Source organism: Electrophorus electricus, chromosome 8 (assembly GCF_041902795.1).
Source record: "Electrophorus electricus isolate QZ-2024a chromosome 8, ASM4190279v1, whole genome shotgun sequence".
NCBI lineage: Eukaryota > Metazoa > Chordata > Actinopteri > Gymnotiformes > Gymnotidae > Electrophorus > Electrophorus electricus.
The window spans coordinates 8,277,328-8,292,113 of record NC_137504.1 but is presented as its reverse complement, the minus strand read 5'-3'; the positions used below and the strand labels follow the sequence as shown (position 1 = coordinate 8,292,113).

Below are 14,786 nucleotides of genomic sequence, written 5' to 3'. Positions count from 1 at the left end.
TTTTCTGTGACTGAGGCCCTAGTTGTTTATTCTCTGTGAAATACCATGCTAAGTGCAGATTAAGTATAGTGAGGTACTAAAGGATTTTGAATGGGAAATTACTATTGCCAGTTAAATGTTGCGCATTATCAGGAGTAATTTGGCCCTAGAAAAATGCTTTGTTGCATTAATCTGTTGACCTAATATTGTATTTTGTTTTTGAAACAATTTTCATATTTGTATTCCATATCTGTAAAGTTTTGTATTGTACTTGACTAATGTGAACACATGGTCCACCTAACACTTCTTCAATCTCTAGTTCCCCAGGTACTCAAGAGCTGCACAGACTTCATTGAGAAGCATGGAGTGGTGGATGGAATGTATCGACTCTCTGGGATTGCTTCCAACATCCAGAAATTGCGGTACACACTACACTGTTGATTTAATATAAGCTCATTCACAATTTTTTAATTGAAACAATTGCCAGTAAAAATGTTTAGTTTAAATTGTTTGGAAAATGTGGCTCTTTTGGCATATGAACCTAACAGAACCTATTGTGGTACATTCATATAGAGATTGTATTTACCTCAAATTAATAAAATGTTGCAATTTTAATAGTCTGTTAGAGTTCTGAATATTCTCAGTTAGTACTTAATTTGAATTATAAAAGTAAGTGGATTTAGTTTCATGTATGTCTATTTATTCCTTGTGTGTTTGATCAAATTATCATTTTTCATGATTTTTTTTGCTTTGCTTTCTTTCAATTTAGACATGAGTTTGATTCAGAACAGATCCCAGATCTGACAAAAGATGTTTACATCCAGGACATCCACTGTGTGGGTTCACTGTGCAAGCTCTACTTTCGAGAGCTGCCAAACCCACTGCTCACCTACCAGCTCTATGAGAAATTCTCAGTAAGCACTCCTGACATTGCAACAGTATTGCTGTAAAGTAGCACAACAGGCACACAACATTCATATGCAAATGGGTGCTGCTTGATTAGAGTGTGTTGTATTGAAAGAACAAGTGTGCCTATACATTAAACCCATTTGTGGTGTCACATCTTGGTATAAAAAAATGTGTTGGTGAATTATGCAAAATTGTAGAATGGTCTCTATTGATGCTTAAAGCAGCTTTATTTCACTGACCAGTGTTAAGGTGACTTTGATATTCAAAAATTTTAATTTTTAGAGATGAGATTCTTAGACAGCTTATCTATATGCAAAATAGGACAAGGACATTTATAGCACGTCAAGATAAAGGCTCTCCGCAAAGAAAACAAGCAGGGATAAAACAAGCACAAATGTTTCCAGGTTGCTATGGCACTGTAAAATGGAGAAGGCCACAGAGGTGGGGTTGAAGCCTTTGCTTTTGTGCATGTGGCCCAGTAGAGCAGAGGGGTGCGAGAGCGCATAGGCCTGGCTGAGAGAGCAGCCTCACTGGACAACAGCAGCACTGATGCAGTCTCCCCTCCTTGTCCCTCTCCTCCCCCATCTCTGCCCTTTAGGAGGCAGTGTCAGCAGCTACAGATGAGGAGAGGCTGATCAAAATACATGACGTCATCCAGCAGCTGCCTCCTCCACATTACAGGTACATGAATGGCTACAGTGCCCCCTAAAGGCTGCAGTGGCACTATTCTTTAGAAAATGTCGTACTTCACCCACCTTCACAATGCATGTTGTGACTTCATGGATAGAGTAGTTGCAGATGTTTGTTTGTTTTTAAAGAGGGATTAACATTGGTTGAAATTGGTTTTAAATTACTTGAAATACAGAATACATTTCACACCTTACCATTGCAGCAGATATATCTGGGAAGGAAGATTTGAAAACCCTATGTTGATTTGTCTGTCCATCTGATTTTAAGGACCTTGGAGTTTCTGATGAGGCATTTGTCACGGCTAGCAACCTTTAGCTATGTCACCAACATGCACAGCAAGAATTTGGCCATTGTTTGGGCTCCCAACCTACTGAGGTAAGCTTTAATAATTTCCTGCTCATGGATGTTTTTCAGATCTTGTATTAAGTTTCTTTCCTATCATGACTCATTAACTTCTCATTTATGTCTAATCAGGTCTAAGCAGATAGAGTCAGCATGCTTCAGTGGGACGGCTGCCTTCATGGAGGTGCGGATACAGTCCGTGGTGGTGGAGTTCATCCTCAATCATGTAGATGTTCTCTTCAGCCCTAAATTGAGTTCGCTTATCAGAGAGGGAGCAGGTATGCCAGTTAAATTGCTGGAAATAAATTGGTTTGTCCATAATATTGAATATGATCAGTGTTTTGTTTCCTGATATTTATTTGTTTTTGTCTCTGCCTCTGCAGGTCACAACTCTTTATCTCGTCCTAAATCGCTGCTAGTGCCCTCCCCTTCCACAAAGCTGCTAACACTGGAGGAGGCCCAGGCTCGGACCCAGGCCCAAATCAACTCTCCTGTCACTGCAGATAGCAAGTATATCGAAGTAGGAGAGGGGCCCGCTGCCTTACAGGGCAAATTCCACACAGTTATTGAATTTCCCACTGAGAGGTATTTCTGTTTTAGTAACATCCATATGCTTTGTTTTTCTTCCAGTATATTCTAGTATATGTCAGTATGATAATCATACCATTCATGCTTACAAAATATGATGGCTTACTTGTTATTCCTTCTTCATAGAAAAAGGCAACCTATAAAGTCAAAGAAGTCTCCGGTTGGCAGTTGGCGATCATTCTTTAACCTTGGCAAGTCTTCCTCTATGTCTAAACGCAAACTGCACCGCAACCCAAGTGAACCAAATGAACTCAAAGCCATGGCACTGGCAGGAGGCAGAGGAGATACAGGCACACTCCGATCTGCCAAAAGTGAGGAGTCTCTCAGCTCACTGCACAATGTAGAAGGTAACTCCCAGTGGGCTATTAAAATCTGACTTGCATTGCCTTTTGTTCTATCCATGGTTGTACTATTGGTTTGTCTGTTCTTTCAACCTAGGAGAGTCTAAAGTGTACCGGCCCCGCAGGCCTCGCTCCAGCAGTGATGCCCTGTCCACATCCTTTAATGGGGATCTGCTAGACAGCAGACAGCACTGTAATTCTTATGATAATTTGGGCCATGGAGACAGTGATGGGGATGATGGTCCAATCTGTGTGCCAGCTCTTATCTCTCCACCCCGCTCTGCTGATGATGTGGACTTGAGCCCCCCTGACATTGGCATGGCCACTCTAGACTTTGATCCTATGTCTTTCCAGTGCAGCTTGCCCTTGGCAGAGAGCTCCATCCTTTCGACTGAGACTGATGCTGTGAGTCTAAAGAGGAGCCCTGGCAGTGCCAGTGGCTCAGAACCACTTTCACCTGCCAGAGTGAAGGTCACCAGCCCATATCAATCTTCTGAACTAAATCTGGTCTTAAGAGATGCTACGCAACTGGGCTCTAACACTTCTGAGAAAATTATGTCACAGACTTCTGAGGGCTGTGAAAAGGTTTCTGCATTGGCACCACAGAGTATCTTTGATCCTAAAGATGCTTCTACACCTAGTAAAGGACCAGAGAGCCCACTGCTGCAGCCATCTTCTCCATCTCCCCAAGATTCTCCTTCCAAAATTAGCTCACTGTCTTTAAAATCCACTGACCTGCCTCTAAGCGAAGCCATTAAGCTCGAGCTTCTGTCCAAATCTGCTTTGTGTGAGAATAAGGAGACCAAAGGGGCTTCAGGGATGGAGCGAACAGGTGCTGCCAGTGCTCAAGAACAGCCAGGTAAATATGACATTGCACCAAACTTGACATTGCATTTGAGCTCATTTTGATGCATGACCTTGTTTTTGAAGTTATGACTTGATGGGACCTTTTTTTTTAAAAAAAAAGGTTTTGTTCACCAGACTTTATTTTTAACACTATGTATGACTCTCCTAATTGTAGAAGATTGTCGCTCTATCAGCGATGTATAGTACACATTTAGATACTGCTCACTTAACATTATCCTCTTTTTCCTGTTGGTGACAATTAGCTGGCTTCTCCTTAACTACCATAGCCTGTGTTTTGTTCTTCTCTAGGAGCTGTAGCTCTGGACCCACCAAAGGGCACTGCTTCGATCAGCTCTGTGTCCCTGCTCCCTCCTCCTCCCCAACCAAAGAACCCTGCCCGCATGCTGGCTTTAGCCTTAGCTGAATCTGCTCAGCAGGCCACCATTCTGTCTCAGGGGAGATCCTCTGGCCCTCCCACCCCTCTCTCACCTCTCAGGCCACAGGAGTTGCTGGAAACCCTGGATTGGCCACCCCCTCCCACCCTCCAATCACAGACATCCAAGGAGGAAGCAGTGGAAGTGCCACACACTACTGCTCCCTCCTCCTCACCTCCTAGCTGCACCTCAGCTGAACCCACACTAACCCACTGTGCTAGCCTACACCTCAGCATAGTTGACAGTGCAAAGTTACCCAGCATTCCCTGTAATACCGAGGCGATTGTAACTGCAATTGCCTCAAGCCAGAATGCTGCTCCTGCTAGCCAACCTGTTCAGCTTTCTCCAGCTCATAAAAGTCCAGAGAGGCAGCTGCTTTCTGTGGGCCCGACACTGGTCAGCACTTCAAGCACTACCACTGCTGCTACTACACCCACCATGGGCAGAAATGAAGTCACATCTCGAGTCACACCACAACCAAGTTCTGAGGTAAGCTTTTGTGATGCTGATCATTCATAAGTATTGGAGAAAAAAGATCTGATTTATTGCAATTTACTGTGTTTTCTTTTTCAGTTTCATACTGCTGAAAGTGTCTTACCACCACCAACCAAAAAATCCCCTGAGCAGCCAGTTGCAGTCCTCCAGCCTCAGCGTCAAATGCAAGGTCAACCTCAAATAGCATTTCAATCACAACCTCAACCACAGCCCCACTCCCAGTGTAAGACTCAAGCCAGTGCATGGATTGCACCTACCCCAGTTGTACCCCCTGAGCAGTCCACAGAAAGGCCTCGCGAGGCTGTAAAGCCAGTGACTCCTCGAGTTGAAAGTGTTCCCCTTCACCACCCCCATGGGGTCACTCCACCAGTTCCACCTGTTCGATCACTAGAAAGCAAACTAGCGACAGCTGCCCTCTCTAAAGCTGAGGCTACCAGTGCGGCTGCCTATCATGCTATGCTGGCAGATGCGTCACTGCCAGCGTCACTAGATGACACCCTCACACAGTCTCATTCATCACAACGCAAGTCTTCCATGCATCAGTCAGCATATGTTTACCACTCTAAAGGAGAAACAACCTTACTAGAGCCTGCGGGGGAAGCTTACTACCATCAGAGGGCTACTCCTGCTGGGCAACAATCCATGACCTGCCATTACCGGCCTGAGAGTGTGCCTCCACACATCTCTTGTGTATCTAAATCAGAGCCTCAGATTTCCTACAGGGCCCATGGAGATGGCCGCTACAATACGATTGGACCAAGATCCTTACACCAGTCCATGAAATATCGTGGACCAATAAGGGGTGAATACATTTCGTCAGGATCAGTGCACCGCAGCAGCCATGGCTATGGTCCCCTGGATGGACCTGCTGTGTATCCAACTATTCGCAGGGTGCACTCACTACATGTGCCACCCACTGCCATCCGTTCAATGCCCATGACTAGAACTGAGGTCCCTCCAGATGATGAGCTCTATTACTATCAGCGCCCAGTATACCACTGCAAGTCTTACCAACAGCCCTCACAAACTGAATATCATGTCACTCAGCTGCAGCCTTACTTTGAGAATGGAAGGGTGCAGTACCGGTACAGCCCTTACTCTGGGTCTCACCCTCTCGATGCTCCTTACTATGATGTGGATCCTTATGGTACAATTCGCTTACGCCATTTCCATTCTTTCAACAGTCGTGATACTGGCCCACACCTCACCAGGACAGGGGGCAAGTCAGGAGGCTATCATTACATGTCACGGCATGTCATTCCAGTGAAAGAACATAGCTTTGTAAGCAGGGACATGCCTCCTTACCATGGCTCCAAGGGAGCTGTTTACATTGCCTGGGACCCAGATGAAGCAGAGAGGTTTCGCATGCATTCTATTCGCAGAGAGAGTCGAGCCAGGCAAAAGGTGAAGGGCCCCGTCATGTCTCAGTACGACAATGTGGGGCCCTACATGTCAGCAGATATTGGAGGATTAGAAGTGTTGCACTTGCGTAGCAAATCTGACCCTGGAAAAGCTGGGCTGATGGCTGCTGAAACGAAGGACGGGAGATACAGTGGTGCTTCTGCATCCCAGCATGCCTCTAGACACTTGATATCAGACCCAGATGTTCTCATGTATATGGAAACCGAGAAGTACTGCCAGGGAAATGGAATGGGCGATAAGGTTGCTGCACCAAAGCAGAGCAGTTCCAGGACCTATCAGTCTGCCCATTCACAGCCTCCGCCACGGAGCATGCCGCACCTGTCAGAAGGCAACCATCCTGAGGCCAAGTTTGAGCCAGGGGACAAGCAACTAGGCAGCAAACATTGGCAGGAACACCCCGAAAACAGGAGCTACCAGCCTAGATACGATCGTCCAGATGCAGAACGGCACATAGGCAGGGTCAAAACCACTAGCGGCAACAGCGAAGATGACCAGCAGACAGCCCAAGTAAAGCCCATTCCCCCTCCAAAGCCAGAGAGATCACATAGTATTAGAGAACGACAGCACTTAACTCAACCTAACCCTCCTCCTCATGTACAGGATAGCTTGGACAGAGACCATGGTGGATCCTGTTCTCACCAACCACATGGACAAAGGCAAAATACTATTGCTCTGCAATCTCACTATGATAATCTGGATGATTACCATCTGGTACCTCATTCCCAAAACTTCCCGCTAAACCGTGGGGGCTTGAGCTCCTATCACCCCCCTGGGTACACAGCCTCACACAGCAATCGCGCGTACTCCACTGCCTTGGGACAGGGTGCTTTCATCCAAGCTGAGCTTGCCATGCAGCGGCCTGAACCAGAGATTAATACAGAGTGAGCAGATTAAAAAAAACAGACTAATGGGTTGGGATTTTAAATGTTGATAACCGTTTCAGAATTTCAAGTTCAGCAGTCTCTGCAGGACAGTGGACTGTCTCATGACTGTTTCCATTTAATTTCTTCATTTTTTTATGTGTAAAATTCTGTAATAGACTTTTTATGGAACAGAATGTACCATGATTTCTTCAGTAGAGTAAAAAACCACAAAGTGACATTGAGAAAAGTGGCGTTATACTGTAGATACTGTATGTGATAGACAAATGGTACTTGCACCAGAACCAGAAACTTAATATCTGAAAAGAAAATACTACTGGTTATAAGGTATTTTTTTTATGTTCTGTTTTGTTTATATTACGATCGCTTGGGTATTGGGCATAATTGTGGGATAAAGGTTTGCATTTTAGAAATGCATGTAATCTATCTCTTACAGAACAGTTCTGTGTACCTTGATATCCATTGTGTACTTCTGAATGTTACAGTAATAGTGGTGGGAGAACATCTGTTTTAACATCATACCCTGCCACTACTCTGTATACACAACTAGGTGGTACGTTAACCTGTACTTCTCTGCCTTTGGATTTGGGGCCCAAAATGTGCAATTTCATCATTTGTTCTCCCAACTGTGCCATTACAATTATACAGTGTATTTTTGCTATGAGCTGAACAGATTAGATTTTAAAGAATTGTCTTTGGTGAGGATGTTCTGGTTTGTCAGAAGGACCAAATGATGAATGAGAGTTGTAACTGAGGAAGCATTCCTGCAGCTGTGTTGGTTAATGACTGAGCTTGAGAGGGCCAGCATGTATTAAGCAGAGATAACTGGTCTTGTCTTTCCCCATTTATGAACATGGCAAGGAAACATGTTTTTGACTGGGTACTAGTGATCGGTTTTCAACTGCTAAACTAATACGCTTTAGTTGGATAACTTTTAAACCAGCACCTTAATGATTCATATTTAAAGGTTTTCATCAATTAACACTTAATATCGGCACATTTTACAGTAGAATTTGCTATGACAGTTCTTTCTTTGGGACCCCATACCGGAATTGTTTCTATGTCTTGCATCAGTTGTGCTTTACATGTAATTCAAAGCACATGGTCTACATAAGGAATGAAAGGTTATATTTCTGAAATATAAAATATAGACATACTCAGTTAAAGGAATGGTTCAAAATGAGGGGCCTGTTTATTTGTCTTTTGCCACATCAGTTGCATGTTTCTGTTTTGTTGTAAGGGAATAAGTACATTCTGCATAGCAAAGAATTTAAATATATTAATAGAAGTAGGACCCCAAAAAACTAGAAACCTACTTCATTACACATTAATGATAATTATAAGTGGCATTTCCCTGCCCCCTTGTTTTCTTCAGAAAGTCACATCTCACCGGTAGCTATGAAATCGTTTTTCATTGTGTTAGGCAATTTTATGATTAAAATCTGCCTTGTTTTTGTTTGGGTTCTTTTAGAATGAAAAGATGGTTGGGTTTAAAAACAAAAAATGCAAAATAAAGTATAGGATTTTAATGGGACATATTTGAAATGTGGTTAATATACACTCACAAGCCACTTTATGAGGTACCCAGCTTATATGTGCATTTAATATGTGTACAATAAGAGTTAGTTCATATGTTAATATGTACAATTTGTCAGCCACCCCAGCTTCATTCATCACTGGTCAGGTTCTAACCACATTACTACTAATGATATTATTTGGGTGGCAGAGTATTCTCAGCACACCATTAACTGACATATTGGCTCGGTTGAGGATGTTAAGCTGGTACAATTTGTTTTGGGGGCATATCCAGCATATCTGCTTCTGTCCAGCTAATAGTGACTGATATTTCAAAAGTTGACCATTGATGAAGGGCAAGTGTATGGCTACTACAAATGTGCATGGCAATAAATGGGGTAGTCTCTATCTGTCCACCTACAGGTTGTTTCTAATAAAATGGCTGGTGAGTGTGTGTTAAGTTTCAGTAATGGCTTCAGCCCATGGAGGTCAATGTGAAATAAGCCTTCCAGACCTGTGTACTGTAGCTGTCAGCTGGTAAGTGATAAGCATACTAGTGTTTATCCATTCCTTGCACATAAAAATCTGCTATTGGAACATTACTGTTCCTTATTGCTGCACAGAAACTACTCCTGTGGACATTACCAAAAAATTTTGTTTACATACCTGTATAGTGTGTTGAATTCTATGGTCCACTTTTCAAGGTTTATTCATCTAGACTTAGTTGCACTGCTTTGGAAAGCAGTGAACTAGCATGCGATGGATTGTTCTAATTTTGTCACACAAATGGACAGATAATTATGAAGTTGCCCCAGTCCTAACTTATATGTCTGGCCTGTGGCGCCACCTAGTTGTGTGCTTAATGTGAAACCATCTTTTTGTAATATCAAGTATTAAACATGTTGAGTCCTATAGATGAAAAAAATATAAAATCAACTGGTTAAATCTATTTATGGCATTTGTGTTTTACATTTTGAGCATTTCAATGTTACATTTACATACACAAATATCAGTCTAGCCAGAGTAAGTGATTTCATTCTCCTGTTCATGTTCATTGAATTTATGCAGCACCAGCCCTGCTAATTATGAGTGCATTTTTCAGTACTTATAGGAACCTGTTTGTTCAAGGCTATTGGTGCTTAGTTTGGTTTCTGTAGGGCTGGAGTCCAGCAAGTTTTGGTTGTCTGCTCAAACACTTGTTTCTACTTATGTTACTTACACATTTTAGGAGATATTGGAGCAGGATATCCGTGCTGCACTCAGCACACCTATCCTGTTGTGTACTTTTTGTCCATGCTTGCATTGAATAGAATTTTCTAGGGAATTGTCTGCAGTTGTAGAGATATACCACCCTGCAGACTTTAAGGCTGGAACTAATCTGAATCCATTGGCTCTTGCTAATCAAGGTCTTTAGTAGCATCTGAATGTTACAAGTTTGGAACTAAACCCTGCAGACCAGTTGGTCATCTATGGAGTATGGGAAAAGAGAAGGACTGATCCTGTTTTGAAGGATCGCTGAAACTGGTGTTATTTGGTATGCAGTTTTACTGCTTTTTTGCTGTGAAAATCAACTGTTGTGCTGTTTTTCACTTTGCCATCAAGTTAGTAATTTGACATTCCTTATCTTTTAAAAAATGGTTAAAGGATTATGTAGCAGTCGATGGCACCAGCTCCGCAGTTCTTGGCTAGATCGTCAAATGTCTTAGGCTTAATTTCTCAGTGCATCAGTCAGTCAGTCAGTCAGTCAGTCAGTCATTCTTGTTTAGTGTAACAAAAGGCCCTTTTTAGTTAAGTTTTATTTCCTTCTAATAAGATTCACAGATAGAACTCAAAGGTGAGACATTGTAACCACTTTCTACTGCATTAATCACTTCGGGGTTTTTTTAAATAAAATTTAACTTTACACAAGAGAGCAGAATACAATGGGTCACGTAAAATTTGGCAAGAGACATTTTGTAGTAAACTTGGTTTCAAAATGGTTCAGACATAAGTAAGTGGTTTTCGTAATTCGGAGTTCTTTGAATACTGAGTGATTAGCAAGACAGCGTGAATACAAACTGAAATAAAATTGCACTTTATCCTACGTCGCAGTACTCGGTGTATTTTCATGTAAACTCTGGAGGGCCAAGTCAGACCACTTCATTTCTTGCTCTTTGACTGACTCAGTTGATCCGCCATTATCCTGCTCTGCTTCTGGAAGTTCACTCTAAGGAGAAAGCACAACGTTTTGTTACTTGTAGGCTTCCATGTGACCCATTTCTATGCAGAGTTCGACAACTTTGAGTGCGCAGATAGATGAGGGGCATAATACCCTACATTAGATGCACGTCCCGTTTTTCTATCATGAGTCCCCCAGACTTCAGTAAAGATAGCTAACCTAGGTAAACCACATTAAACAGGTTTTGGAATCGGAAGCCTGCATTTTCTGAAAATAGTCAAATTCCTTAATTCTACGCCTTGTCATTGCGCTTGAATCTCGCGCAATTCACATGCCTACAGCCAGCTAGCTACATATGGGGGATTACAACAAATAGCCACCATTTATTGTAGGTTATCTAGCTAACATAGACGAAATGAACTTTTAACAAGCTCGGGATTAATAACGCACATCGTTGTATGTTCTGAAATGTTATAAAGTTAGCCGGCGATAGCTACCAGAGGAATTGTAACATCTTCGTAAGGCAGCCGATCTTCTCTCCAGGCATCATCGGTGAGGTCGAGAACTCTGCCATCTCTCTGAACTTCACTGTCCATCGCACCTTTTCATCAGTAGCAGCTGTGAAGTAAACCGCTGCGAGATTTTACGGGGTGGGGAGAATAAGAGCTGTCGTTTCCCCCTTTTTTTTTTATCTCCGCAGAAGCGTGTCTACGGTTAGTTATAGCTAGACCGCATTTACTCAATATGATTGGTACTGTTCAAGTCGCTTCTCGATGACGCCATTTCCTATTTCTGTCGCAGATTTTGTCTAGTTCATGACGATCTTAGATTTTACAGAGAAGACTGACGTAACCCGTATTATTAATCTGTCAGTAATTTCTTAACTCTTTCTTTACATTGTAAAAGTTGTAGTACTGCTTATATCAGGCTAGTATATTTCCTTATTCGAACGCACACTCAGCAATAAAATAAACAGACGTTTACTGTACTTTTTATAGTATAGTTTACTATTATACTAGGTCACAAAAAGTAGTCTTCATGTCACATCCTATGTCTTGCTGAACGTGAACACAAATCCACAAGCACGGAGTTGCTTTAAATCTCTCCCTAGCATCTATAACGCCATGATCAGATCACACGTTCATCCAATCAAATCCCAGACAACGCCTCGCCTGGCTCGTTTATTGGGTGCCTCGCCACTGTTGTGGGACGTCACACGGTCCGGCACACTTCTACTCTGTGGCGGAGTCCAACGCACACTGACCTACAGCGCCTGAGCAGGTAGGCTGTACCTGATTCTTTCTGCGAGTAACTAGTGAACGGAATCTTTGGAAAACACGGGGGCATATTGTAAATTGCGCTTTAATATTAGAATTAGTTATTGTGCGTGCATATTGTTCTGAATAAAGCATCGTGTTTATTTTACTGGCCTACGTTCTCTGCTGTTCAGGCTATTCATATAGTTCTCGGCAGATCACTCATGAAGTTTTTTAAAATAAATATCCGCACTGAAAAGTGACCTATTCTATCGGATATAATACAAAGTTTTAAAGCTCTTTCTCCACTGTCCTTATGATCCCACAGGGCCAACAATGGACCTTGTACTGAATGTTTCAGACTATTACGTCTTTACTCCGTATGTGTACCCGTCCAGTTGGCCTGAAGATGAGCCTCTGCGACAGATCATTGGATTGCTGGTGGTTACCAACTTCAGTGCTGCACTTTTGTATCTTGGCCTGGCTGCTCTAAGCTACTATTTCATTTTTGACCACAATCTTATGAAACACCCTCAGTTTTTGGAGGTCAGAACTATTCTTTTCACTTCTATATTAAGTAACAGGCAAATAATGCTTTAACACGTACATTGTCTTCTTTAAAAAATTTTTTACAAACACTTTAAAATAGTCATTCTACCCTGATAATTTATCTTGGTCTACTCTTAATGCATATTAAATGTCTAGGTTTGTTTTCTTATTCCACAGAACCAGGTGCAGCGAGAAATGAAATATGCAATGACTTCCTTACCATGGATCAGTATTCCCACGGTTGCACTATTCTTTGCTGAGGTCAGAGGCTACAGCAAACTCTATGACAATGTCAGTGAATCTCCACTGGGTAAGACTATATAGGGCAACACTCATTTTGCAATAGATGCATCCTGAGGTATTTTAAATGAACCAAGTTTTATTCAGATGTATTAAGAATGCTTTAAGTAAACAGACATTTTTCCAGTCTGATCTGCTTTCTCCTGTTTTACAGGTTGGCCAGGCCTGGTCTTCAGTATGTTATCTTTCCTCTTTTTCACCGATATGTGTATCTACTGGATTCACAGGTTCCTTCATCACAAACTAATCTACAAGGTGATTGGATATTCTGTGTTATTCCTGAGCAAAAAAAAAAATACATTCTCAAAATAGCTAAGTATTGAAAAGGAATCTTCATTTTTTTTATGGTGCAAGAATATAACTTTTGTGTTTATTACAATTACATTGCTAATGAATTCATGAACTTCCTCTAATTTTGTATAGCGTTTCCACAAGCCTCACCATATTTGGAAGATCCCAACTCCCTTCGCCAGCCATGCTTTCCACCCAGTAGATGGCTTCCTTCAGGGACTGCCCTACCACATCTATCCTTTCCTCTTCCCCCTGCATAAGATCCTCTACTTGGTCCTCTACGTTTTCGTTAACATATGGACCATCTCCATTCATGACGGGGACTACCGGGTGCCTGGCCTGCTGGAACAAATCATCAATGGCGCTGCACACCACACTGACCACCACCTGTTCTTTGACTTTAACTATGGGCAGTACTTCACCCTGTGGGACCGTATCGGAGGCTCGTACCGCCACCCCGCCGCTCTGATGGGGAAGAGCCCACACGAGCACATAAAGAAGTTAAGGGGAGACGGCTCCTCAAAAGGCACCACTAATCATAGTAATGGGGTTGCTGCTCATTGCAAAAACAAGTAGCCAGCCAACTGGTTCCATCATAAATATTGATATCCAGAGACAGGCCTTTATTCCTGAAAGCATGTGCGTTACATTTCAGACATGTTCTCTTAATCCCGTAGACAAGTCAAGGCTAAGATCCCTGCAGTCTTATCGTCACGGAGAAGATGAAAAGCAGCTTAAATGCATCAAAGCAGGAGCAGTGAAGGATTTGTGTGTGAAGCCTTCAGACACAGACTCAAAATAATTAATAACAAATGTCTCTCTCTTTATTGTCAAATATAAGCACTTTAATGGTAGTGAAGAGGACAGCACTGAACATGATTTTGAATGATTTCTTCTATGTGCATTGAAGCCCGTGAACTTTACAGACATGTTTGTTAGCTTGAATGCCGTATTACGTGTTGCAGGCAAGCATTGAACTTGGAACAAATGTTATTTTCTGCTGTAGTAAACTATCCATTATGTTATACTTTGCCATAGTATGGTAACAAACAGTAGAAATGTTATCTTCTGCCATTGTGCACTGCAAAACAGTTGAAGTTTATTTAATTAAAGAATCGCAAGAGGTGACATTTCTGAATCGTACATTTCTGACTTTCAGTGTCCAAGAAGAATGTTATTGTGCTTATTGTGTATGACTCACATTTTCCACATTGTTGCTATTACTAAGTTTATCATTAATAGCAACCAATGAACATATAGTTCTGTATCCAATCTTAAAGGCACTTATAGATTTCTTTTTAAGAAGAATTTAAATACATATTATGTGGTCGATATGATGTGATATTCCAATAAAAAAACAAGTGTAGACCTAACAGGATTTATTGTTCATATATTTTTTTTTAATTTGTTCCCAACATTGACTTATATTTGCAGTGTAATGCATTCTCATGCAGTTCTTAGTATTGAGTACCTGTGTACTCAATGCTAAGATCTGTATGAGAATGCATTACACTGCAAATAAGTCAATGTTGGGAACAAATTTAAAAAAAAAATCTGAGTACCTACTCAAAATCTTGAGTACCTGCGTACTCAATGCTGTATATCCTTCCTAAATGGATGACGACCGTGCATTCGTATGTTTCTGTGGCTTACCAATCTGGCCGTGGCATAGTAACAGTGTTGTTCCAAATAACAGACAGAAGAGGGTGCTGTTGAACCAACCATCTTTTCTATCATTCTTAGTGGTGTTGGAGTCCGTCTACAAACAGATATACTGTACATATTTTCAT

The 14,786-nt window shown here is 41.9% G+C and overlaps 3 protein-coding genes across 9 annotated transcripts in view; 2 read left to right on the top strand and 1 right to left on the bottom strand.

The window, feature by feature from the left end:
* arhgap32b (Rho GTPase activating protein 32b) overlaps nt 1-9,391 on the top strand; it is a 78,577-nt gene extending 69,186 nt beyond the window's left edge. For all 7 annotated transcript variants that reach the window (XM_027003904.3, XM_027003895.3, XM_027003886.3 and 4 more), the window contains 10 exons: nt 299-401; nt 749-893; nt 1,487-1,569; nt 1,846-1,953; nt 2,053-2,198; nt 2,304-2,505; nt 2,635-2,855; nt 2,947-3,708; nt 4,005-4,618; nt 4,703-9,391. In XM_027003904.3, the coding sequence (XP_026859705.2) occupies nt 299-401; nt 749-893; nt 1,487-1,569; nt 1,846-1,953; nt 2,053-2,198; nt 2,304-2,505; nt 2,635-2,855; nt 2,947-3,708; nt 4,005-4,618; nt 4,703-6,931 (4,613 nt within the window). In that variant the 3' untranslated portion in view covers nt 6,932-9,391. The remainder of the gene's footprint in view (nt 1-298; nt 402-748; nt 894-1,486; nt 1,570-1,845; nt 1,954-2,052; nt 2,199-2,303; nt 2,506-2,634; nt 2,856-2,946; nt 3,709-4,004; nt 4,619-4,702) is intronic.
* An 830-nt stretch (nt 9,392-10,221) lies between these two features.
* anapc13 (anaphase promoting complex subunit 13) lies at nt 10,222-11,621 on the bottom strand. The gene is made up of 2 exons (XM_027003923.3): nt 11,098-11,621; nt 10,222-10,648 (listed from the first exon to the last, which is right to left on the bottom strand). The coding sequence occupies exons 1-2, from the start codon at nt 11,194-11,196 to the stop codon at nt 10,523-10,525; spliced, it is 225 nt and encodes a 74-aa protein (XP_026859724.1). The 5' UTR covers nt 11,197-11,621; the 3' UTR covers nt 10,222-10,522.
* A 136-nt stretch (nt 11,622-11,757) lies between these two features.
* On the top strand, nt 11,758-14,369 carry sc5d (sterol-C5-desaturase). The gene is made up of 5 exons (XM_027005012.3): nt 11,758-11,881; nt 12,185-12,402; nt 12,583-12,715; nt 12,860-12,960; nt 13,129-14,369. Exons 2-5 carry the CDS (start codon nt 12,193-12,195, stop codon nt 13,570-13,572), a joined length of 888 nt encoding a protein of 295 aa, XP_026860813.2. The 5' UTR covers nt 11,758-11,881; nt 12,185-12,192; the 3' UTR covers nt 13,573-14,369.
* Nucleotides 14,370-14,786: the final 417 nt, after the last annotated feature.

Excerpts from the sequence above, each read along its gene's own strand:
- sc5d (XM_027005012.3), top strand. The coding sequence starts at position 12,193 with ATGGACCTTGTACTGAATGTTTCAGACTATTACGTCTTTACTCCGTAT. Across the intron at positions 12,403-12,582 it reads AACACCCTCAGTTTTTGGAG|AACCAGGTGCAGCGAGAAAT; the intron begins GTCAGAACTATT and ends CTTATTCCACAG. Across the intron at positions 12,961-13,128 it reads ATCACAAACTAATCTACAAG|CGTTTCCACAAGCCTCACCA; the intron begins GTGATTGGATAT and ends AATTTTGTATAG.
- anapc13 (XM_027003923.3), bottom strand. The coding sequence starts at position 11,196 with ATGGACAGTGAAGTTCAGAGAGATGGCAGAGTTCTCGACCTCACCGAT. Across the intron at positions 10,649-11,097 it reads AAGATGTTACAATTCCTCTG|AGTGAACTTCCAGAAGCAGA; the intron begins GTAGCTATCGCC and ends CTTTCTCCTTAG.